This window comes from Corvus kubaryi, unplaced genomic scaffold, assembly GCF_017639235.1.
Source record: "Corvus kubaryi isolate FWS band 111438036 unplaced genomic scaffold, C.kubaryi_AGA036_p1.0 37341, whole genome shotgun sequence".
In the NCBI taxonomy this organism is placed as follows: Eukaryota; Metazoa; Chordata; class Aves; order Passeriformes; family Corvidae; genus Corvus; species Corvus kubaryi.
In genome coordinates, this window is record NW_024581112.1 from 591,403 (window position 1) to 614,952 (window position 23,550).

At 56.3% G+C, this 23,550-nt stretch overlaps 2 protein-coding genes across 8 annotated transcripts; one reads left to right on the forward strand and one right to left on the reverse strand.

Annotated features, from left to right (window-relative positions):
• The first annotated feature begins 461 nt into the window (after nt 1-461).
• WDR73 (WD repeat domain 73) lies at nt 462-6,431 on the forward strand. 3 transcript variants are annotated; one of them, XM_042031439.1, is made up of 8 exons: nt 462-532; nt 609-676; nt 1,050-1,138; nt 1,813-1,901; nt 3,041-3,108; nt 3,801-3,965; nt 5,095-5,469; nt 6,035-6,431. In XM_042031439.1, exons 1-8 carry the CDS (start codon nt 492-494, stop codon nt 6,271-6,273), a joined length of 1,134 nt encoding a protein of 377 aa, XP_041887373.1. In that variant the 5' UTR covers nt 462-491; the 3' UTR covers nt 6,274-6,431. The 3 variants fall into 3 exon arrangements, with proteins under 3 accessions (XP_041887373.1, XP_041887374.1, XP_041887375.1); XM_042031441.1 differs by lacking the exons at nt 462-532; nt 1,050-1,138 and adding an exon at nt 1,198-1,505 and having other exon boundaries at nt 1,999-3,108; XM_042031440.1 differs by lacking the exons at nt 462-532; nt 1,050-1,138 and adding an exon at nt 1,198-1,505 and having other exon boundaries at nt 598-676; nt 1,813-3,108.
• Nucleotides 6,432-9,959: 3,528 nt separating this feature from the next.
• On the reverse strand, nt 9,960-23,054 carry ARRB1 (arrestin beta 1). Of its 5 annotated transcripts, XR_006016608.1 has the most exons (18): nt 22,965-23,054; nt 17,827-17,857; nt 17,164-17,224; nt 16,667-16,711; nt 16,106-16,302; nt 15,456-15,515; nt 15,268-15,335; nt 14,685-14,820; nt 14,520-14,604; nt 14,350-14,422; nt 13,869-14,006; nt 13,590-13,673; nt 13,369-13,392; nt 12,433-12,503; nt 12,008-12,059; nt 11,774-11,784; nt 11,270-11,377; nt 9,960-11,168 (listed from the first exon to the last, which is right to left on the reverse strand). XR_006016608.1 is itself a non-coding variant. In XM_042031435.1 (17 exons), exons 1-17 carry the CDS (start codon nt 22,982-22,984, stop codon nt 11,129-11,131), a joined length of 1,293 nt encoding a protein of 430 aa, XP_041887369.1. In that variant the 5' UTR covers nt 22,985-23,054; the 3' UTR covers nt 9,960-11,128. The 5 variants fall into 5 exon arrangements, 4 of the variants coding, with proteins under 4 accessions (XP_041887369.1, XP_041887370.1, XP_041887372.1 ...); XM_042031435.1 differs by lacking the exon at nt 11,774-11,784; XM_042031438.1 differs by having other exon boundaries at nt 11,122-11,377.
• Between the last annotated feature and the right edge of the window lie 496 nt (nt 23,055-23,550).

Consider the following 23,550-nt stretch of genomic DNA (forward strand, 5'->3'; position numbering starts at 1 on the left):
TGGGGTGTTCAGCCTAGAGAAGAGAAGGCTACAGAGAGAAGAGAAGAAGCCCCTTCCAGTGCCTAACAGGACTCCAAGAGAGGAGGAGAGGGACTTTGGGCAAGGGCCTGGAAGGCCAGGAAAAGGGGAATGGCTTCCCACTGACAGTGGGCAGGGCTAGACGGGATATTGGGACGAAATTCTTGGCTGTGAGGATGGGGAGGCCCTGACACAGGCTGCCCAGAGAAGCTGTGGCTGCCGCATTCCTGGAGTGTTCAAGGCCAGGTTGGGTGAGGCTTGGAGAAACCAGGTCTAGTGGAAGATGTCCCTTCCCGCGGCAGGGGAATGGAACTGGATAAGCCTTGAGGCCCTGCCCAGCCCACCCCCCCATGCGGGGTTCCCGCACTGTCACACACCGCCCTTTTCGCGCATGGCGGCGCCTCAGCCCCGGTGACGTCACTGCCGCGCGTCGGCAGGTGACGCCACGAGTGCGCCGGCGGGCGGGCGTTGCTATGGAGGCGGCGGACGAGTGGCTGCTGCAGTCGCTGCGACTGTGAGGGACCCCCGGACCCCCGGCACCCGGCACTGACCTGGGCACCGCCGACCTCATACCCGCCCTCTCCCTGCAGGTACCGCGACCTGCACACCTTCGAGCTCCAGGCGCCTACCCGGATCATCGAATGGGCCCGTGGGAGCCGTGAGTGCGAGGCGGGGAGTGCTGAGGGGAGGAGAGGGACTGGGCTGGGGTCTGTCGGGGAGGGGTGGCTGGGCCTGGTCGGAGAAAAGAAGGAGGCCCTGGGGCCGGCCTGGGGCGCGTGTAGAGGGAGAAGGGGGAAAGGAGGATGTAGGGTTGGGCCAGGCTGGGGTCCCGGAAGGGAGGCCAAGGTGCAGGGCCAGGACCCCAAAAATGGGGCTAAGTGGCTGGAGCTGTACCGGTTTCGGCCCGGGCTCGAGTTCTGGGTCTGGGAGTCCATGGACTGTGCGGTAACTCAGGTTTGCCCCAGGGACGGTGGGCTGGGCAGGGGGGTAGCCCTCACCGTGTTTCTGGCTCTTCACGCCCTCCCCCCAAGGTGTCTGTGTAGCTGGCTATGGACAGTCTGACGGGAACGAGATCCTGCAGCTGATCCCACCACCAACGCTGCTGACAAAGGAGACCCAGGTGGGTGTTGCAGCCATGGTGGCACCCAACCTCTGACCTCCTTGGCCTGATATTTTCAGAGACCAGGTCAGGGCTTGGTGGCCTTCATGAGGTGTTACCTGTTGCTATGACAAGGACATGGCCAGGGACTGAGCAGCTTTGGTTGAAAGGTAAAGCACATAAGTCACCTGGTTGTTGTCCAGTCATGTTATCTTGCAGCTGCTCTGCAGACAGTTTGGGTTGTGGACACTTCATTTCCAAGTGTGTGAATGAAAGCATTTCATGGGGAAAGAGGACACATGAGAACAGTAAGGCAAGTGAAGAAGGGACTTGCTGAGCAACCCAGGCCTGGGGGACCACCCTGCAGAGCACCAAGGCTGGCCCTCGGGTGCGTGACCCCTGCACTAGAGTAGAAGGTGGTGTTTGGTCACTGGGTAAGCAGAAAGCTCCTGAGCCAGATGTGCACAGATGGCAACAAACACAGACAGAGCTCTTGGCAGCAGCTTTCTCCAGATTTTTGTTCTGACTATTTTGGGATCCTTCAGTCCTCTATCTCCTGTTGCAAAAGGCAACACTGGATGGGGAAGAGCTATACCAAGCAAGACTGTGCCTTGTGTCTCTGTCATTTTTTTGTGCTAACTGCGCACAAGTTGTGCACCATTGTGTGAAGAAATTACTTTGCCTCTGATTTCTAGGGTCTATGTCCAGAGAGAGATTTCAAGGTAGAATGTGGTGGATTTTCACAGCGCCCAGTATACAGCCTGAAATATGTGCCGGACACCAGGTATGACCACAAGGCCCTTCCCAGGGTGTATTGGAGATGGAGAGAGGACTTACCCACTGAGAGAAAACTCCTTTTCCATACCTGCTTCCCAACCCAGCTGGTCAATCCTGCCAGCTCTGAGACCAGTGTGAGTCTGGGCCAGTGACACACCAAGAACTTCTGCTGCCTCACCAGTGATCCCTCCCTACCCCACTTCTGAGCAGCAGGGGCTGGTAGAGTTTTCCTGCTCTACCCTTCTGCATTTGGCACTGTGTGGAAGTGCTCTCCAGCAGAGTAGGACACTGGTGGCTGGTGCCACTGCTCTGCAAGACTCTATGTATGCAGGTTCAGAAGGTTTTTTTCCTGCTCTGGATTTAGACCAAACAAACACCTCTGGCTGATTTATATCCCTTGTTCAGTCTCTCCTACACAAGTCCCCATTGACTACTTTTGGGGCTGTCTGCATCATTCTTAATCTAGTCCTTCTGGAAAATGTGATAACTAAATCACAGAATCACAGAATCATTTAGGTTGGAAAAGCCCTCTGAGACCACTGATTCTAGCCATTCCCCCAGCACTGTCAAGCCCACCACTAACCTATGTCCCCAAGTACCACACATGACTTCTAAATCCCTCCAGGGATGACTTCTAAATCCCTCCAGGTGACTCCACTCCTGCCCTGGGTAGCCTGTGCCAAGGCTGGACAACACTTTCAGGGAAGGAATTTTCCAATATCCAACCTAAACATCCCCTGGTGCAACTTGAGGCCATTTCCTCTTATCCTGTGCCTTGTTCTTTGGGAGCGGAGCCCAGTCCCCACCTGGCTGCACTCTCCTGTTAGGCAGTCATAGAGAGCAAAAAGGTGCCCCCTGAGCCTTCTTTTCTTCAGGCTGAGCCCCCCAACTCCCTCAGCCACTCCTCATCAGATCCTCATAAAATATCGTCATAAATGCCGTTGCCTGGGACTGTGTTTGTATCGGCTGTGTGGAGCATCCCTGCACAAGGAGTTCTGGGATTATGGTCCTTCCAGCCACCACTCTGCTCCAAGCAGAGGCAGGAGCTCTGCTTACAGAAGCAGCAGAGCATTTTGTCCCAGGCTGGGGAAAACAAGAATGTTCTCTGTTCTTGAGAAGTTCTGTGAGACTCTTCTGTTTCCTCAGCTTGCTGGTAACGAGTGGCCCACCTGACAGCTCCCTCCAGGTCTGGCAGGTGTCAGCAGAAGACTCTGGTAAGGGTTTCTGAGCTCAAGTGGTTTCTCAATGTAGTTGTTGCATCACACATTTCTAGCTTCCCCTTCTACCTTTGTTTCAAATGGGGCGAGGAGATGTGCACAGATGCACACTCCATGTCCTGAGTGACCAGCCTTGTGTGGCACAGGCTGAAAAAGGGTACAAGACAAGGATCTACACCAGTTTTGGTGGTTTGGACTTAAGAGCACAAACCTCGTCAGGAAATCAGTATGTTTAGGCCTGTCACAGCAGCCTTGTACTGCATGTAGTTGGCACAGTGTCCCCCTAGTAACACCAATGGTTAGAAATAAAGGAGCTCCATCCATTGCTTTTTTGTGATAGACCGTGATCCACCTTACTTCTTTCAAAAAGGATCACCATTGTTGAGGCTGCTACTGGGAAATACTTGTAAACCACCAGAAAGAAAGTCATTAGAAGAAAAAAACTTCTTCATTGAACATAAACATCTTGATTCACAAATTTTCATGTATTTTGCTGGGCTTTTTGTCAGTCCTCGTTGAATGGGTTGGAAAGGGGTTTTATCCTGGAGAGGGGGTTAGGCATAATTAGATTTCTTACTGGTTTTGTAGGTCAGTTTTAGCTTTGTGAGGCATTGTTGTGAAATGGCTTAATCTGATGGATTGCTTGGCTCTCAGTGTGTTTTACAGCTGTTTCTGTCTCTTCCTAATAGATATTATCAAATCTGTAAGCCCCATAGAAACAGAAAATGACACTGGGCAATCCTGGGCTAAAATTGCCACCATTTCAGCCAGAGTCCCATGGGTCCTTCACGGCTCAAGACTTGACAGAGTCCAGATTACAGAGGTTGAATCAAGGAAAAATGTCTACACAGCAGGTATTTGAGGCAAGCCTAATGTCTGATTTTTGGAAAGGTGGGGTTTGGGTAAAGCAATGCTAATTGCTTGGGTAGCAAACATTTCACTGAGCAGGTACTTTCAGACATGTGCAAGTGGTTATAAAGATATTTGCCACAAGTATATTGTCTTGAGGAAAGAGGTGACAATGGTCAGGTCCATCTCCAGCTGCTTACCACTTGCATTACACTGATTTGTCACGATTCTGCCCCAAATCGTGGCACTACCAGAGTGCTGCAGATAGTTTCAGTATGGAGAACTGAGTTCACAGAGGGCTGCTGTGTGTGCTGTCCCAAACAAGGGGGGTGACAGCCTGGTTATGACAGGTGGTGGGTGCAGGTCTGGTTTCCTTGGGGATCTGAGGACTCTCTGCCTTCACCTACACAGTGAGACTCAGTCCCCACAGAGCTCATCCCTGGGGAGGGAAGAGGGGATGTGTGTGTCCAGTGGCAGTATCACAGTGCTGAGGAAAAAGAATGTCTGTTTGTCATTGTCCTTGTGCCAGAGGGACTCACAGAATCTTGGGAGTGGTTTGGCTTGGAAGAGACATTTAAAGCTCATCTCATTCCAACCCCCTGCCATGAGCAGAGACATCTTCCACTAGACGAGGTTGCTCCAAGCCCCAACCAACTTGCAGGCATGGGGCAGCCACAGCTTCTCTGGACAAACTGTGTCAGGGCCTCACCACCCTCACAGCCAAGAATTTCTGCCCAATATCCCATTTAACCCTGCCCTCTGTCAGTGTGAACCCATACTCCCACGTCCTGTCACTCCAGGCCCTTGTCCAAAGACCTTCTCCAGCTCTCTTGGAGCCCTGTTAGGCACTGGAAGGGGCTGCTTCTCTTCTCTCTGTAGCCTTCTCTTCTCTAGGCTGAACACCCCAAGCTCTCCCAGTCTGTGACCAGGGCAGAGGAGCTGTAGCCCTCAGAGCTTCTCCATGGCCTCCTCTGAACTCATTCCAGCAGCTCCATGTCCTTCTGATGCTGGGGGCCCTGAAGCTGGACGTATTACTCCTGAGCATACATCCTGCTTTCTTTCTCAGGCAATACTGCAGCACAGAAATCCTGAAAATGCTCCTCATTTGACCTGTGACCTGCCTCTCTTTTCCAGCTTTCGGAGGCAGCGAGGAGCTCAGCAGCCTGGCCTTCCTGGACTGCAACACACTGCTTCTGTGCTGCACCACAGGCCGGCTGTGCCTGGCCGACGTCCGGCAGCCTCAGAGTCTCGTGGAGGCCGTGTCAGTGCCCTCAGCGCCATGCAGCGAGCAGTGGTGCATGGGCACCAGGCATGGAGCTCAGGGCTTGGAGCCAAGCTCCCAGCCTGTAGCTTGCCTCTCGAACAGGGGGCTCCTAACCCTGACAGACCTCAGGAAAACATCTGAGTTCTTGGCCTTGGCAAAGGCCAGAGTCCCCTCTCCTGGCTCAGGTGCAGAGTTCCTGTGCGTCTCCTGGGCTCCTGCTCTGGAAGGCTGCCTTGCCATTTCAGGTAGGTGCTTAGGGCAGATCTCCTTTTCTGGGTGCTTTTTGATTTATATTTTTGTCAAGGCCCAGTTCACTCCACCTAAAACCCCCATGACAGGGTGGCTTTTCAGAGCTGCCCCTGGAGCCAGTGGAAATGCCAGCTAATCGTCCTCTGCAGCTGCCTCTTTCCAACAGCTCCGGAAGGGGCCTGCGGGTGGGTTCTGGGAGATGCCTGCTGCCCTTCTGTGAGATCAAAGGCCCCAGGCTGACCATAAGCACTGCCATGATAGTGCCAGTGACAGCATGGCTGCAGGCTACAGCATTGATAATGCCAGCTGGGCAGCTAGGCTGCCTCTTGACCAGAGCCTTGCAAGTTCACACTCATAAATCCACAAACTTTAGGGATTTGGTCCGGGCTCTCCCCAGCAGCTGTTTCCTTGAGACATGCTCCTCAGAGGCAGACCTGCTCTCTTCTCACAGGCTTCTAGTGGGGCCATTTCTCCTTGTTCCTGCTGGGAGATGATCCTGAGCCCAGCTGAACTAGAGCAAAGCAATTAATTTCTGCACTCTCTAATTCCATTTTATCCAAGGTTTTGATGGCACCGTGCATGTGTATGACACACAGAGCTGGGACAGCTCTGGCAGGGAAGCAGAGCCCATCTTCGTTCACAAAGGCCATGCATTTGGCGGAGCAGGTGGCAGCGGGGACCCTCCCCTGGTCACTGTGCACACGTGGCATCTGCAGAAACCCAGAACTTTGTTGTCAGCAGCAAGTGATGGTTCCCTGCATGTCTGGGACTGGGTTCAGCCCTGTGGGAAGGGTGGGTAGATGGTGTTTTGGTGAGATGAGGCATTTCCTGCCTCTGCTCTAGTTTGTGTTGGCTGCAGGGTGTCTGTTTGCCTGCAGATACTGTTTGGAGACTGTTGCAGTGAGCAGAACCAATTGTAAAGTTTCTATTTTAATAATAGTAAAAATTTTGGCTGTTACTTGTTCTCCTGTGTGCCAGCCTTCAGATGAGAGCTGTGCCTGTGGTTCTGACTGTGGCTGCTGGCAGAGAACATCCTGCTGTTGTTTGATCATAGGCTTGTGTCATGTCTGCAGAAAGGGAGAGGGTCAAAAAGGAGACTTGACAAGGGCCGGGAGTGACAGGACAAGGAATGGCTTCCCACTGACAAAGGACAGAGTTAGATGGAATATTGGGAAGAAATTCTTCCCTGTGAGGGTGGTGAGGCCCTGACACAGGCTGCCCAGAGAAGCTGCTGCTGCCTCATCCCTGGATGTGTCCAAGGCCAGGTTGGATGGATCTTTCAGCAACCTGATCTAGTGGAAGGTGTCCCTGCCCATGGCATGGAGTTGGAACTGGATGAGCTTTGCGGTCCCTTCAAAACCAAACCATTCTCCGATTTCATGAAAAAAACAGGAGTTTGAGGAAACAGGCTCTTCTGTGGGATACCCACTGTATTCCAGGCCCAGAGCACGAAGGGGCAGCTGCACCCCCCGCGGGTTGTTGACATTTATCACATGCACGTGTGTCACAAGCAGCAGCCTGGCCGCTACTCAGGAAGTCTCAGTGTAACCACTTGTGTTCCTGCTTGCAGCCTTCTAAAGGAACAGGAACAACTTTTCCAGCCCCAGCCTGCTCCAAGCTCTGCCCCTCCCCCTCTAGATCCTGAGAGCACCTGATCTGAGACAAGGCATTGGTGTCCTTTGGCTCTTTTCCCACCAACTGCAAGTTTAGATTTGATGGAACTGATGTGATTTCCTGGGCTGAAGAAGGAAGCGATGACTCCTGCAACACCCATGCTGTCACCAAGGTGTTGAGAAGTAAAACCCTGCCTGCAAAGGGTTCCCTTCTGCTCTGGGTGTCAGCTGAGGTGAGGAGGGGTTGAAGACAGGTGAGGTGGGGTGAAGGCTGTACTTCAAGAGTACCTGGGGAAACTTTACACTGGGAATGTGCTGTACTGACTCACTCTGTGCCATGGCAACAGCTTTCTGCCTGGCAGCTGAGCCTGGAACCTGCTCCATTCTTCTCCCAGGACAAGCCATGTGAGTGCTTCCACTCATCCCAAAACTCTGCCCAGCAGCAGATGAAGCAGGGGCAGTATGTCCTGCCCAAGACTGGGGATGTTGATGCTTTGTCACTCACTAAAGCCATGGGTCTGTGTCACCACCATCAGTTAAGGCAAAAGCCTGTTTGAGTCCTGGAGGAGCTGAACTCTCCTGCGGGAGTGCCTGAGCATCCTTTCCACTGCCCAGGGCCCACAGCCAAACCAATCCAGCTGAGCCAGAGCCGAACTGGGGGAAATGGGTTCTGACCAAGAGCCTGGGAGCATTTCTGCCCCAGTGCAGGCAGCAGGGAGGGCTCCTGGCTCTCTAGTCTCTCCATCTGTTATTGAGTCAGTTCCTTCCGGTTGTGGTAAAGCTGAGTGTGCCCTTCCCCTGCACCAGGACCTGCAGGTTATTGCATTTAGGAGGTGGCCTTTCTGCCCCATGACTGGGACCTGTAACAGCCCCAGGAAGGGCAGTATAGTACACAGACATGAAGGGTTCCTAGGGAGGGATCCTGGAGCTCAGTGAGTTTTCAAGCACCCTGGGAGCAGGCAATTTGGCAATCTGGTGCAGACTCAGATTGTGCGGCTTCTCCTTCCTGGGGGAAACACCCCCCAGAGGGAGGGTCTCACCTTGGAGGAGGTGGGCTCTGAGGAGGAGAGAAGACCACTGGAGCCTTCCCAGTACCCCAGCTACCTCTTCCTCACTGCTTCCTTCGCTGGGACATGTGGAGAAGCTGACCCCCTCCCACATCACAGTGATGCAGATAGTGTAACCAGGACAGGGAACTGAATTTGCTTGGCTTTCAAAACAGGGCTTAAGCAATAGCTCAGTTTGTATCCATCTGAACTTCCCTTTTTTTTCCTGAAATAACTTAAGCCTTCTTGTTCAGCTTGAACCAGATTTGACAGGGGACTGGAGATATCAAAAATATTAAGAACTCACAGATGCTGTGGGAAGGGATTATGCACACAGGAGGGATCTGAAAAGTTGCAGCAGGCAATAGGGACATTGCTCCCAGGAATGCACCGCATGGAGCCTCTGTCAATGCCCGTGTGGGATCAGAGTCTGGTTGTGTGACTGTAGGGACTTTGGCTTTGCTGGAGCCAGGTTTGTCTTTGGTGGGGAAGGTTGGGACAGCCTGTGGCACAAATGCTGACACCCATGAAGTGGACCAACTTAAGGACAGTCTCTCCCTTCCCACAGCATCAGCATAGCAAGGGGAGCTCAAGCTGCAGGGGACACAAATGTGTCCAACCTCTGCTCTCCCTGGGACCACAGAAAGGTCCTCCAGAAGGCCTGTCTTCACTGAGACCACAGAGTTTTAACCCCTGGGCAAGGTAACACAGCTGGGGACATAGACTCATGGAATCATTCATGTTGGAAAAGCTCTTTAAGATCATAGAGACCAATCTTTACCCACACACAGCCAAGCCCACCACTAAACCATGTATGTCCTCAATTGCCACATCTACACATCTCTTAAAATCCCTGCAGGGATGGGGACTCCACCACTGCCCTGGGCAGCCTGTCCCAAGGCTGGACAATCCTTTCAAGGAAGGAATTCTCCCTAATACCCAATCTAAACCTCCCCTGGCACAACTTGAGGCAGGGCTTCTCCTTCCTTGCCTGTGAGGGAACAAGCCAAAGCCCTTCCGTGAAGGTCTCCGAATTCAGGCCCATAAATAAATGGAGGTGTTATTTGGCTCATCCCCCAGTCCTGGCTCCTGCTGCACTCAAAGAGGATGAGAGCAGCATTAACAGATGTTTGGATGTGGCTCTTGGAGACATGGCTCAGTGGCCGTGGCAGAGCTGGGGGAACCATTGGACTCTATGGTCTTAGGGGGTTTTTCCAACCTCCATGATTCTGTGATCCTTAAAACAATCAGCCCTGAGCAGTTCCTCAGCAAGACACACGCTGACATGGCTTGTTTAACAAGCAGCTCATTAGTGCCCTGTGCTCATCAGGTACTGCATGGCCATGCATTTTCATTTCCAAAATAATGCCCAGTCCCTGCTGCAGACTACAGAATCCTTCATCTCCTCCTAGGCTCCTCTCTACATGTCTCTGCATGCCAGGGAAGCTGTCATCAGTGGGAGGGATGGGGTGGCATGAGCGGGACAGGTGCTGCTGCTCCCTGGTCCTTGTGCAGGAGGGAAAAAATTCCCCTGTGAGGGTGGTGAGGCCCTGGCACAGCTGAGAAGCTGTGGCTGACCCATCCCTGGAAGTGTTCAAGGCCAGGTTGGATGGGGCTTGGAGCTACCTGGTCTAGTGGAAGGTGTCCCTGCCCGTGGCAGGGAGGTTGGAACTGGATAAGCTTCAAGGTCCCTTCCACCTCAAACCATTCCATGGTTCTGTGACTTTCTGCCTGTGCCGGCTCCCCTGTCCTTAGCCAGCAGAAGTGTCCAGGCATTGGGACTGTATTTTACTATTTTTTCTTTTTTTCTTTTTTTTTTTTTCTGAGTTTAATAAACTAGAATAATTTATTTGACAGAACACAGAAACATCACAGACAGGGTGGAGAAACCAAAGCAGCAGGTATCAATGATCAGTACAAAGGAACCACTTTACAAAAAGAAGTACCACGCTGCCCATCAGCTTTACCCAAAAATTACGGGGGAGGGGGGTGGGCTCAGCTTAGCACCCCACAAACTGGGTGTGGGGGATGGAGCTATCCCCACAAAATGCTCTCGGATGACAACGCTGACTGCAACAGCACAATAAATAGTGGGAATGGCCTCTCAGTGGGTGGTGAGGGACCAGAGACCCTTGGAGGGGGGGAGGGAGTCCAAGCACCACCAACCTGGGAGGTACAAGCATCTGATCAAACACTGATTAGGGTGGCAAATGGCCTGCTTCTCCCCCACCCCCAAACAGGTGCTAGATCCCATGCAGGCAGAGAGAAACATCAACCAGGAGGGCTTTGCAGCTTGGCAGGACAGAAGTATCCCGGCAACATCCTGGTGGGGAGAAGGCTATTCCATCATGACCCTGCCATGGCTGCGAAGAGGCATTTGAGGCCTCTCCCAGAGCAAGCAGTGTGTGGCCAATGGCACAGACCCACAGAATCCCCTCTGCCACCTTAACCTGGCCCCAGCAGCTCTCAGCTCTGAGCTGGTTTCCTCCAGGATGATTATACTGGTGTGATAATGAATGCAGCTGGGAGGACCCCTGGGGTGGCCACTTTGGGGGTACTTGGGGGAAGAGAAGGGTGGGTGCTGCCCACCCGCTTTGGAGCAGCTGGGGCAGGGGCCAAAGTCAAAGCCAGGCTCGTGCATCCCAGGGAGGGAACACATGCAGCAGGGCCGGACAGAGGGGGACTGGCCGTGGGTGAAAGGAGGGGACACCGAGGTGCACAGGTGCCTTTTCCCATGAGAAGGCTGCCTAAAAAAGACACCCCCCCTATTCTGATGCAGCCCCCCTCCCTGTAGCAAACTGGTGTTGAGACTGGGCTTATATAAAACACATAAAAGAGGCAGCTCATAGGAAAGGGCTCTGGTAAGTGGCAGGGGGCTGGACAGGGACGGGGTTATAGTGAGCCCCACTGCCTCCAGTGCCCCCCTGGCTGTGCCCTGCACGGGAAACAGCAGCTCTGGCAGCTGGATGAAGAGACAACACGGCACAGCTGGACGGTTATAGGTCCTGTGGCCATCGGGTGATCCGTAGGCTCCCAGTACAGGTAGAAAACAAAATTAATTAATTATAGAAAAGAGAAGCAGCCTAATGTAGGGGTGTCCCTGGGCCGGGGCAGCGAGCAGGGTGGGGCTCGCTTATCTGTCATTGAGCTGCGGGGAATTTGTCCGCTCCTCCTCATCCTCCTTGTCATCCTTCATGCCTTTGAGTCGCTGGCGGGCGAAGTCTTCAAACACAATGTCATCATCACTAGTGGGGACACAAGGGAGAGGGGTTTTAGGTGGGGTGCAAGGTGAAACACCCCCTGCCCCGCAAAGCTGTCCCAGCTTGCCTGGTGAACTCAACCTGCACCGCCACGACATTCCAGCAGCTCAGGGGGCCCCAAAACCCTGCACCCCTCAGCAAGCAGCCTCAGTTTTCACAGCCTTATTAATACTTGCCCAATGCACCCAAAAAAGAGCCCTCAAGCTCTCCAGCAGGTGCAGCATTACCAGGGCCATTGGCATTTGCCCCACTCCGGGGGAACCGCAGACCTGCAGGGAGTAGCTGGGTGGATAAAAAACCTCCCAAACATATCACCAGCCTGGGGAACACTGTGGTGACAACCTCCCCCCCCCCCCCAACACGATCCCAGCAGGCTCTTACTGCAGTTTCTCCTGTTTTTTGGAAAGCCATGCAGGGAAGGGCAAAGGAGGAGAGAAGAGAGAGGGGAACAGCACGCGTCATGCATTACAGGTGACATGTGTGGGGTTAATCACACGTGTCAATCCCATGGCACAGCGGGTGTTAGCAGGTTGGGGGGGTGCCATGCAACCGCCACGCTTCCCATTCCCACATGGAATGTGGGAATTGGGGGAGAAGTGTATTTTAGTCTCTTACTTTGTATCGAGTTCTATCAGATTTGTATCTATGGGCACTTCATTCTCTGGAACTGAACAAAGGGATGACACAGGGTTAGTCACAGGGTGGTGACTGCCATCCCACCGAGGTGGGTGACACCTTCCCCAGGATCATCTCTGCCCTCCTAGCAGGGTGGGTGAGACCCCCCTGCAGTCATCACTGCCATCCCATTGGGGTGGCTGAGATTCCCCTGGGGTTGTCACCACTGTTCCAGTGTGTGGATGCAACCCCCCAGAGTTTGGCTGCATTGGGGTGATGGGGGCACCCCCATGGTTTTAACACTGAGGCCCTGTGAACAGGGTCAACGGAAACCAAGAATCTCCCTCCCCACAGCCTCACTGGCCCCTTTTGCCCCCACCCACCCCCAGGGATGCTGGCCCTGTTACCCAGGCCTGGACACTCACTGTCCCGGTGTACTGGTTCCTCCCTGGGTTTGGGATGCATCAGCGTGAAGGGCAGCTCCACTGCAACGTCGCTGCAAGAGACACCAGGGTAAAGCATGGGCCTGCCTGCACTTTACATGCAGAGCAAGGCAAATTTGCAGGGGAGGAGTAGAGCAGCACCCCCCATTACAGCTGCTGTAGAGACCATAAAGCTGGGCAAACCCCTGTGTTATCCTCCATGGAGCTGCTCAGCAGCTCTCATGGCTCTTGGCTGAGCTTGGACCCCAGGGTGGGGGATCAGCACAGGCCCCCTGGAAAGTAGAGGGGCATCAGGAGGGAGAGCAGCACGGCAAAAATCTTGTCTTTAGAAGCTATGGAAGGGATCCAAATCCCTTGTCCTTAGGCTGCAGCCAGCAGTGCCATGGGAATGGCAGGAGGTGCACCAAGTTTCCCAGTGCTCGGTGGGCATGGTGACATCAGGACACGACAGCCTGAGCACAGCCCCGAGCTGCCCCGGGGCAGGTAGGACAGAACTCAGACAAAGAAGTGCCCCAAGGGAGGACGAGTGGTCCTGTGGTCCCCATAGGACCCTGTGGGAGGGGAGTGATGTGAGGATGAAGACCTGGAAAGCCCCAGAGACTCATGTAACCACATCCAGAGATGCTCAGCCCTATGAAGCCACCTCTGTGCCCTGCTCACTCTCCCCAGCAGCACCCACAGGCCTCTCACTCCAGTACAAGGAGGAGGATGCAGGATTCAAACCCTGCCAACATTCCCAGCCTCACTAGCCCAGCCCCACCTCTGCCAGGCTTTTCGCTTTGGGTGAGACAGCATCCCCAACACAGTGGAATCCCAAGGACAGGCATGGGGTCAGAGTGGTAGCACCCTGAAGGGCTGAGGGGTGCAATGCGGGGCTGCAGTGAGGATTGGGGGGTGCTGGGGGGAGTGGAGTGTTACCTGGAGGCGAGGTCTCCCAGCAGGCTGGCATGAGTCAAAGGATACAACACATTAGTCACTGTCCCCTCCCAAGGACACACAGCCCCCACACACATTTTGTCCCGCCTGTGCTGCTTAGTCCCAGGGGAGCTTTAAGGGTGATGGGGCCCCACCTGCAGCACAGACCAGTCCCAAGGTTAGAGAGAAGGTGCAGCATGGTGTGGGGGGTGCCCAACACTCACCCTCCTCGTGACACCACCAGCTTCACCTTCACCTTGTAGGAGACAATGATGCCCAGGATCTCCTTGTTGGCTCCATCTCTTAACCTGGAGGAAGGGGCAGGTGGGCATCAGTGAGGGACTGGCCATGGGGACCAGCCCCCTGTCCTCCTGAAGGTCCCCCCCCGGGGTCTCCTCCACCCCAAGCATCACCCCTGGAGCAGGGGCTGGATGCCCACCAGGGCCAGGTCCTGCCCCCCCACTGCAGGGGGGACAGGAGCCCTGGGGGGTGGAGGGGCTCACAGCGTGCTGGAGGCCAGGTTGGTGTCCTCGTGCTTGAGCTTCCCATCCAGCGCCAGCCCCCGCTTCTCCCGGTTGTTGGCAAGGAAGGGGGTCAGGGTGTAGACTTTGCAGAATGTCGAGCTCGGGGCCACCATGTCACTAGAGATGACAGCCACCATCAGCCAGAGCCCCAGCTACCCACAGCTCCCACAGCCCCACAGGTCACCCCAGACATCTCGATCTTAGCCTGGTGAACTTCTCCACATATTCCCATCCCTGCCCCAACCTGATGAACATCTCCTTCCCAGGGGACGCAGAGGGTGGCATCCCCAAGATGCCACCAGAAAAAAGGTCTCCATCTCCCTGTTCCTCCCACCATTCCCTGCTTGCCAAGTGCAATATCCCACTGGGGCTGCACTGGGGCAGGAGACCTCCAAGGTTCCTCCAAGACCACCCCCCGAGGTCTCCAGGGCTCCTCATGATGTCCCCAAGGAGTACTCACTCAGCATCCTCCACAGCCACAGGGCACTTGTACTGGGCAGTGTTGAAGAGGCAGATGTCGGCATACTGGCGCACTGGGGTGAGACACAGAGAGATAGGGATCAGGGTGGGCCCCCACAGGGATGGGGACAGGGACACCAATGGAGTGGGGGACATGGCCCTGCTCCTCACCTGAGATCTTGATCTTCTTCACGGTCTTGTTGGTGTTGTTGGTGACATGCACGTTGACACTGATGGGCTCCCCATGGTAGTAGATCTGCAGGGGAGCAGGGCAGGGGGGATGGTGAGATCCCCAGGGTCACCCCACCAGTGTGCCCCCCCCCAGTCCTTGCCCACCTCCTTGTCCAGGGATGCCTCAAGGTGCAGTGGCTTATCTGACATGAGGAACTGCCGGGTGGTCTCTGCCATGGGCTGGGGGCCGGGTCTCTCTGGTGCGTACTGGACCTTACGGATCACCAGGCGCACTGAGTTCCTGGAGGAAGACAGTGAGAGGAGAACTCAGGCTGCCCACAGGCTACCCTCTTTCTTGGCCCATTCTGGGTCAAATCCTTCTTCTGGTCTGCTGGGTCAGAAGGATGCCATGGAAGGTCTCGTCTGGATGCCCACCAGGGCTACAAGTGGGAAGCCCAATGGCTGGGCCAGGTTGCCCACAGCAAGTTTTGGGCTCCTTGCACAGTGGTGTTTATCTCCATCCCAGCCCCAAGATGTTCTCTGACCCATCCCTACCCTGAAGAACACTTCCATCCCAGCCCCATCCTGGAGAGCACCCCCATTCCAGCCCCATCCTGGAAGACAACTCTATCTCATCCTGGAAAACATTCTCATCCAAGCTGGGTAGCAAACTGGGGTGCCCCTTTCCTGCTGCCAGCCCCAGGAGCATGCCGGTTCCATCCAGGCTGGATGGATCCTCTCTGCTTACCTCTTGTGGATCTTCTCCTCCAGGTTCTCGGCACAGAAAGCTTTGACCTCGTAGTCCACCCCACAGGCCTGAAAACCAGGAAGGGAGGAGAAGGAGGCAGGGAAACCTCTTTGCACTCCCCAAAGAGGTGACCCCAGCAGTGCCCACTCATCACAGCCTGGTGGCATGGGAACATGGAGGGATCTTACCTTCCCCGTGTCCTCTGGGCCTGGCTGCAGTGTGACGGAGCAAGGCAAGTTGGGGGGGATCTGGAGGGGAAAGGGGGGTGAGGAGCTTTTTGAGAGGCTACCAGCACTTCCCTTTCCTGTCCACAATGAAAACAAGTAAATCCAGGAAGGATTTCCTCATTTTACTATTGCATTTCCCAAATCCCAAAGTGTTACAAAAATACATTATTTTAGAGGGCTTTAATTAATCAGGGGAATTTTGAGAAATCAGGGCCATTTTTGAGGCCATAGGATTGAGCCCTGTAAAATGTCATAGAGCTCCAGAGTGGGTGGTCACTACTGCCAAAGCTGCGCCGGGGAAATTGAAGGAGCAGGTGCATGAAGCAGGGGGTCTACCCCCCAGCCATTCCCTGCCAGAGCTGTCCAGTGCTGGCATGGATCCCCAGTGCCAGCATGAACCCCCCAGTGCTGACATGGACTGGCAGCTTCCCTACTGATGGCTGCTCTCTGCTCACCAGTTTGAAGATCCACCACCAAAAGTTGTGTCTTGATCACAGATAGCAGCATCTCACCCCCAACCACAACCCCACAGGGCTAGATGGGACCCTGATGTCCCCATCGCAGGGTTCACTGTCCCTTCAAGCACGCCAGAGCACCCGCTGTCACCCTACCTCAAAGGTGAAGGGGTAGGCGTGCTCGCCCAGCTTCTTGATAAGCCGCTCCTGCAGCCGCGTCAGGGGCTTTTTGTCCTCGGGGACCGGGGGGAAGGCCTGGGAGTTGGCCACAAACAGGTCCTTGCGGAAGGTCAGCCCCAGAACATCCAAGTCCTCACGGCCATAGCGGAAGGCGCAGGTCAATGTCACAAAGACTGGAGAGGGTAACAAGGGGAAGTTGGTAGCAGGCTGTGGGTCATGGAAGGGACCATGGGGACACGAAGGCAAGGTGGCATTCTGGCTCATGCCAGTCCCACCAGCACTGGGAAGTAGTGGTGGCTTGAGGACATGCCATGTTGAGAATATGGGGATTCAGCAGCCAGCTGTGCCTTGGGATGCCCATCACAGCACCCCCATTCTCCACAGGACAGGGAACCTGTCGTGGGGTCAGGGGGGCTGGAAAATGTCACCAAAGGGCCCAGAGATGCCAGTGCCTGGGTAGGACTACATGGAGATGCCAGCATCGCCCTGTGGCAGTGCCACTTCTGTGGCCCCAGGGATCCCAAAGGTAGACATTACCTTTTCTCTCCTTCAGGTATTCAGGATCCACCAGCACTACTCCATCTGCAAGGGAACGGCCGGGACAGAAATGCGTCACAGGAATAGGGTGACGCACTGGCAGGATCAGGGAATGCAATGGCAAGGTTAGGGGACACAATGGCAGGGTCAGGGGACATGCTACTGGGATGGGGGGACACCACTGGCAGGGGGACACACACTGTCAGGGTCAGAGGATGTGCTGGTAGGGTTAGGGGGGAATGTACAGGCAGAGTTTGGGGTGACACCAGCACAGGTGAGGGGGGCACATGTTCCCCCTTTACACTGAGAGTCATCACCTCCAAGCTGCCAGCCAGTCTGTACCTACCACACCCAGGGCATATGCAAAGCCACAGCGAGACATGAATATTATCCCAAATCGGCAGTTTTCTGCTCCCCAAAATCTTTCTTCCCAGACAGCCCAGCCCACTTGGCATGCGTCTCCCTGCAACTGAGGTCCCCCTCCTGCCACCACATACCCACGGGGTCCACTACATCGATGTGGTCCACGAAATCCCTCTTCCCAAGGTAGACAGTGAGCTGCAGGGAGGAACAGTGTATCAGGGGTGCACAGAGCAGAACCCCAGGGCCCCCATGTTGTCACCACCCAGTGAGGTCCATATTCCTCATCATCCCCAGTGTCACCCTGTACCTGTGGTACCCAAAAGTCAACCCCACCCCATTCCAGGCAAAGCCTGGAACCTTTCCAGATGTCCCCAGACCTGGAGGCACTTAACATCTGGGGACCCTTGGGTGTCGCCCCAGGGGTTTGTACCCCACTGTGGAGCAGGGATGAGCCCCCCAGTGTCACCCTCTCATCTCTCTCCTGATGGGGAAACTGAGGCACGGGGCAGGCAGCTGCCTGGCGGAAGGTTTTCTGCCTCAGCTCCTGCTGACAGACCCAAAACCCCCCCAGGCAGGGTCACCTGCACCCCAGCACTCCAAAACCTGTCTGCTTGACCCCTGACCTTGGGAAAGCCCCACCCAGCCCCACTGTGCCTCAGTTTCCCTTCCCGCTGCTGTGGTAGGATGCTGAGGCAGGCAGCAGTGCGCAGGGTGGATCTGGGGTTCAGGGACATGCCCATCCCCCACTCCCAGCCATGCTTGTGACCCCATGGTTTCCACCACCATGTCCCCCTTACCTTCCCATTAGGACTGGCTTTCTTAAACACCCTGCAAAACAGCAAAGGGGGGGTGAGTGCTGGAGCAGGGGGCACCCTCCACTCCTGAACCCCCCACTCCGCTCCTGGCTCCCTGCCCATGGAGCTGTCCAGCTTCCCCCCAGGAAGGATCCCTGGGGGAAGAAGCACCCACTGGCACAGTCCTGTTGGGTGCCAGGTGCATCCAACCCTCAGCACCCAATGCCAGGACCCAGCTTTGGATAAGGGAGGCATCGGGACCCCAGCCCACCCCTTCACATGAGGATGGTGCCCAGAGACTACTGTGAAGGGCAGCAGCACCCCAGCACCCAGCTTGCCCTGGGGACCAGAGTGTGGGACCATGGGGTCAAGGCACACAGGATGGGAGCATCCCCTGGGGTGAACCCACCTTAACATCACCTCACATTGATGCATCCTAAAGCCACTGGAGAGGCAAGAAAAGTCTGGGGTGCTCCTGTCCCCAGAGCTTTTCATTCCCATTCCAAAACATGGGACTAGCCCCCAGACACCACTCTCAGCTCCCAAAATCCCTCTGGAAGACTCCACAGAGGAATGGGAGAAAGGGTGTGGGTCCAACATGCCACTGCTGGGAAATGCATGTCTGCTGCAGGCAGGGAGCAAGCAGAGGCAAGTAGGGTGCCTGGCGCTGCCAGATTTTTTGGAGCCTGCCCTGGCACAAAGCCACCCATAATGGGTTCTCCTCAGATAATCCCTCCTTGCCTTTAAATTCCATTAAAACCATCCGGGAAGATTAGTAGTGGTTTCAGCTGGAAAAAAAAAAAACAATTTCCCAGGGCAGCTGCTTGGCTCTGCCAAAATGCCCCAGGCTGCTACGGGGTGATGGACCCTCAGCCACACTAGGAGTAGCCCTCAGTCACCCGGGTGCCTGCAGCTGCCCACACCCAGCCAAGGGGCAAGCAGGGAAGGCAGCAGCCAGTGAGTGCCAGCTTGGGGGTGACCACCACCCTGGCAATGGGGTAAGATGGATCAGGAGATGTGTGGGCACACCCCTCACTCCCATATCCCTGAAATCCTGTGTCCCCACCTCCCTGTGTCCCTGCATCTCCATATCCCTGCCTATGTGTGTTCCTGCACCCCAAAGTCTCCACATCCCACTCTCTTGCAAGCCATGGGGACCAGCACAGCCTGGCCAAGCTCTGCTCAGGAAGCAGGATATAATCTGGATAAGGGGCTGAAGCCCCTCATTCCCTTGTCCCCAGACAAGCCCCAGGAACCCTCTGCCAGGCACATAAAATATTTGGGACATCCTTCTGGGTGTCCCAAGCCACTGGGAACATCAGGAACATCCTGCTGACCCTTCCTGGGTGGCTTTTCCCTGTGGGGGTTGTGGGATTGATTTTTCCCAGTCAAAATGGGAAAGCACTTCTGCAGGTGGATGTTTGTCATGAGGGTTTGCTGGTGAGGGTGTGATCCCGCACTGGTGCAAGGAAAGATGGAATTAATGGGAATGCTGCTCCAATTAAATAACTGGGGGAAATAAAGGCCTCAACGTGCCATGGAAGGGCATCAGCATGCCACAATTTTTGGGGTTTGAAAGCCATGGCAGGATCAGTCTCCAGAGTCAGGAATGGAGAGGCAATGGATGCATCCTCCTGAGAGCCCAGAGCAACTAACAGCAGGATTTTCATGGGTAATTATTGAAGTGTTACATAAAAGCAGGATGAGGAGCATCCCCTGCCAGCCTGTCACCCCCTTGTCACCCTGCATCCCACAGACCAGCTCCCAAGGGAGACCCCAAAGAGGGTCCAGCATGCTGGATCACAACCTGAGGCGTGCTGGGAAGCCCCAGCACGCCTCAGGCAAGGCAGCCAAGGCGGTGATGTTCCTGCCCAGCCCTGGGGACACTAACAGAGCCGCTAATGAACCCAGTGCAAGCGAGATCGATGGCAGGCGATGGCAGGCGCTGCGGAAAGCCATTTCTCACCACTCTGCCTGGCACACACTCATGCTGGCCCCACACTGGGGCAGGAGCCCCACAGGGCCTGAGACCTGCCCAGCCCCACACTGCAGGTGCAGAAGCCCCACGTTATGGGTGCAGAAGCTCCACAGAATTCGAGACCCACACAGCCCCACACTGTGCATGCAGGAGCCCAGGCTGGGTCCACACTGTGTATGCATGAGCACAGGGTGCCCCCTCATCCTGTGCGTGCAGCAGCCCTGCCTGGCCCCACACCATGGGTGCAGGAGCTCACATCTCCCCAGATGTACGTGCTGGGGGCCAGCTCTCTCCGGAAGCACCAGTGGGGGAAGGGAAGGGGCACATGGGGACACGGTAGCCTGTTGCTGCCAGTGGGGTGACCCTCACCCGCCACCGGATCTAGAGGGAGGAAAGGAGGAAGCGTGAAGCCTTCCCTCCCCCTCCAGCCCTTCCTGGTGTCGAAACACAGGAGACACAAGGCAGGAAGTGGCCTCCGCTGCTGCCCATCAGGAGCTTGGGGCCTCATGCTGTGGGCTGGCAGCCCCAGTGCTCCCCGAGCCCCTGTCATGCTGCTGCACAGCCGGATCCCATTTCTCCTGCCCTCTCCCTGCCAGGGATCCCATCCCTTAATGAACTTGTTAGGCACCCAGCCAGGGCTAATGATGGCTTTATTGGGTGGCCAATAATTGAATGGGGTCCACTGGATCTTGGTTGGGAAGATTTATGAGGATTTGATTCCCCTGGGCATTGGAACAGGATCTGACAGCAATGCCATTGATTGCCTTTGAACCCAGGGCAGAGAATCCAGGGGTTTTGCCAGCTCTCACACTAACAAGGCTGGATGGCGGATCTAATTAGCTAGAGCCACGTTAGAAGGGACCTCCGGGGATAATGGAACCGCCAGCAACCACATCATACACTTCAACACAACCCCGTGGTGGCGGCCAGAGGCTCCCTGCCAGCTGTGCCGGGATGAGCCTGGAGCACCATGCCAGCCGATCCCAAAGCAAGAGCATCCCACAGGCCCAATGCTGCATCTTGCATTCCTGCTGCATCCATCCATCTACCCCTGCCAGGCTCAGCAGCAGCATCCCCCAGCCAGGTCAGAACTCCACAGACTTTCCTGGCGAGGAAGTACCTCAGCTGTGGGATCTGGTATGTGTCTGGATCCTGCTGTTATTACCAGAGTTTGCTCTTCAAACAACATCCAGGAAGCAGGAGTCTCCCTCCTGGGCCACCTTCCAGGGCTCTTTCTCTTCCCAGTGGAGATCCCTGTCCTGCTCCCAGATCCTATGGCTTCATCCAGAAGGATGAATGGGATGGTAGAGGGACTGAGCAGCAGATCCGGTGGTAGGTGAAGGTCACCCCCCTGGCAGCAAGATGCTATGGTGGAATGCTACAGAGGGGCTGGATGGGACTATGGGGTCAGAAGAAGGGTGCAAGGGGAGCTTAATGCCAAGGTGTAGGCTCTGGTGTACCAGGACCACTGCAGCACTTCCCAGACACCAGGAAACCACCCTCAAGCCACAGGCTAGGAATCCCAGCAGCCAGGAATTCCAGTAGCTGTGCATCCTGTGTGGGGGTTGCAGCTGCCCTAGCTGGGTGCTGAGTGGGAAGAGCAGGGAAAGGTGATCGATGGTGCCAGTAGCCATCAACTCAGCTGTTTATTCCAGCTCTTCCCACTGCAGGGCTTGGTGACTCCCAAGAAAAGTGGGGTGCCACTGCAGGAATCAGCAGAAATGGGCTTTTGGGGTATCAGATAGTAAATCAGCTCCCACAGCTGAACCTCCTGATCAAACCAAGTAGATTTGGGTTTGGAGATCCAAACTGGAGAGGAAGAGGGATTTGTCAGCCTAATTCTTCTCCCTCCTGGCTCCCTCCGTACACGCTGCGTAGGCAGGGAGATCAGCCCATGCCTCTCCTGTCAGCATGCCTGCTGATGGGAATGCCGCTCACCAAGCTCCCCCCAGCACCCGAAAACCTCTGGAGGCCAAATCAGCTGCATCCCAAGGACTGCACCCAGCAGTTGGGGGAAACTCAGTGGGTGCCCCAGCCCCCTGATCTGTGGGGCTGTCCACCTGCTCCAGGAGTGCAACATGAATTCTTAAGAATGCAGGATATTGAGTCGGGGGGAAGCGGATGCTGTCAGCCACAGCTGGGGCACCAACACCCAGGCAGGCTGGCAGCAGCAACAGCCCCTTCCCAAAATGCTGGGTGAGTCCAACATGAACGCACAACTCCCATCCTGCCACCCCAAAACACTGCAATGTTTCTGGAAGGTTCTGCCCAGGCAGGGCCAGACCCCTTCATCCTTCTCTCCTGCTGTGGCCATGGCGGGCACAGCGGCTGCACCGAGGGCCCCTCACCCTGATGCCCAGGGGACATGGAGATGAGCAAGGGGAGGGCGATGGTGTTGTGAGGTGAGCAGGAGCACCCTGTAATCCCTGATTAATGGCCACTATTAATGGCCAAGAGGACAGAAAGGGAGTGGGGTGAAGAATGGGAGTGTCAACCCCTTCACCACTCCACTGCCACAGCCAGAGCCAGCCGGCGAGTGGGTGTCACAGGAGACCCCCCCCCAGGCCTCCCTGCAAGGGCTGGCAGGAGTCACTAGCCTCTCCCTCAAATCCCAACAGCACCTTGCAGGATGTGCAGCCCAGCGGGTCCTGCCACGTTCTGCACCTGGAGCCCTGGGGAGCACAGGGGGGGTCCCCAGCCACCTCGGCACAGGGGTCCCCAAAAGACAGCATCCCCATGGCAGAATTCCCATGGGATGAAGGCGTCGCACGCCCGAGCTCCAGGGCTGGCACGTGCTCCCTGACACCCCCAGATGTGCCGCATGCCGGGAGTGACATCAGGGCCTGGGTCCCCTGGGGTCACCGGGGTGACAACAGCCTCCCCCACCCCAAATCCATCCAGGTTCCAAATCTCATGGGGAGGGAGCAGTGACGCCCCCGATAACTCCACGGACCTTCGGTGGGACCCGCCAAACACCCCCCTACCACTCCCAGTCGCCGGATCCTCACTACCCCCCGGGGGGGCACCGTATCCCAGCAGCAGGGCGACCCCGGGGGACCCCCGGCAGCTCCAGCGGAGAGCACGGGCAGCGCCTGTCCCACCCACCCCCCATGCCCGGGGATGCCCCCCCGGGATGCTCCGCTCTGTCCCGGTCCTCACTCACCGGGTGCCTTTGTCTCCCATGGCCCCGCCGATCCTGCGGGCTCAGCCGGGAAGCGCCGGCTGGGCTTGGAAAATTACTGGCTGGATGGTGGAGGCAGCAGTGGCGGGGCGGGCGCGGGGCCCGGTGCGGCCCTGCTCGGGCCCGCTCGGAACCGCTCGAAACGCTTGAGCACGCTCGGAAACACTCGGAACCGCTCGGCTCGGCCCGGGCGGACGCCACGCCGGCCGGTTCGGGGCCGCTCGGAACCGCTCGGGCAGGTTCGGAACCGGTCGGAGCCGCTCGGAGTCGTTCGGACACGCTCGGAGGTGCTCGGCAGGGCCCGGTTCCGGTGCGGACGCTGCCGCTGCCGCCGCCGCCGCCGCCGCCGCCGCCTCCGCCCGCCTCTGAGCGGCGCGGCCCGGGGGGCGGCGGGGCGCGCGGGCCGCACGGGCGGGGAGAAGACACGGGGAGAGAATACGGGGAGGGGGCACGGGGCGGACAGGGGGTGCGGCGGCGGGGGAGGCGGCGAGGTGGGAAGGTGGGAAGGCGGCGAGGGGTAGGAGAGTGTGGGGCAGTGCGCGCGCGGGGACACACGAGCACGCGCCCA

Bases quoted from the DNA above. Each gene is read 5' to 3' on its own strand.
- WDR73 (XM_042031439.1), top strand. From the start codon at position 492: ATGGAGGCGGCGGACGAGTGGCTGCTGCAGTCGCTGCGACT. The intron at 3,109-3,800 runs GTAAGGGTTTCT...TCTTCCTAATAG, and splicing joins GGTGTCAGCAGAAGACTCTG to ATATTATCAAATCTGTAAGC. The intron at 3,966-5,094 runs GTATTTGAGGCA...TCTCTTTTCCAG, and splicing joins GAAAAATGTCTACACAGCAG to CTTTCGGAGGCAGCGAGGAG.
- ARRB1 (XM_042031435.1), bottom strand. From the start codon at position 22,984: ATGGGAGACAAAGGCACCCG. The intron at 16,303-16,666 runs GTAATGTCTACC...TACCCTCTCCAG, and splicing joins ATACCTGAAGGAGAGAAAAG to TCTTTGTGACATTGACCTGC. The intron at 14,605-14,684 runs GTGGGCAAGGAC...GCTCCCCTGCAG, and splicing joins AGGCATCCCTGGACAAGGAG to ATCTACTACCATGGGGAGCC.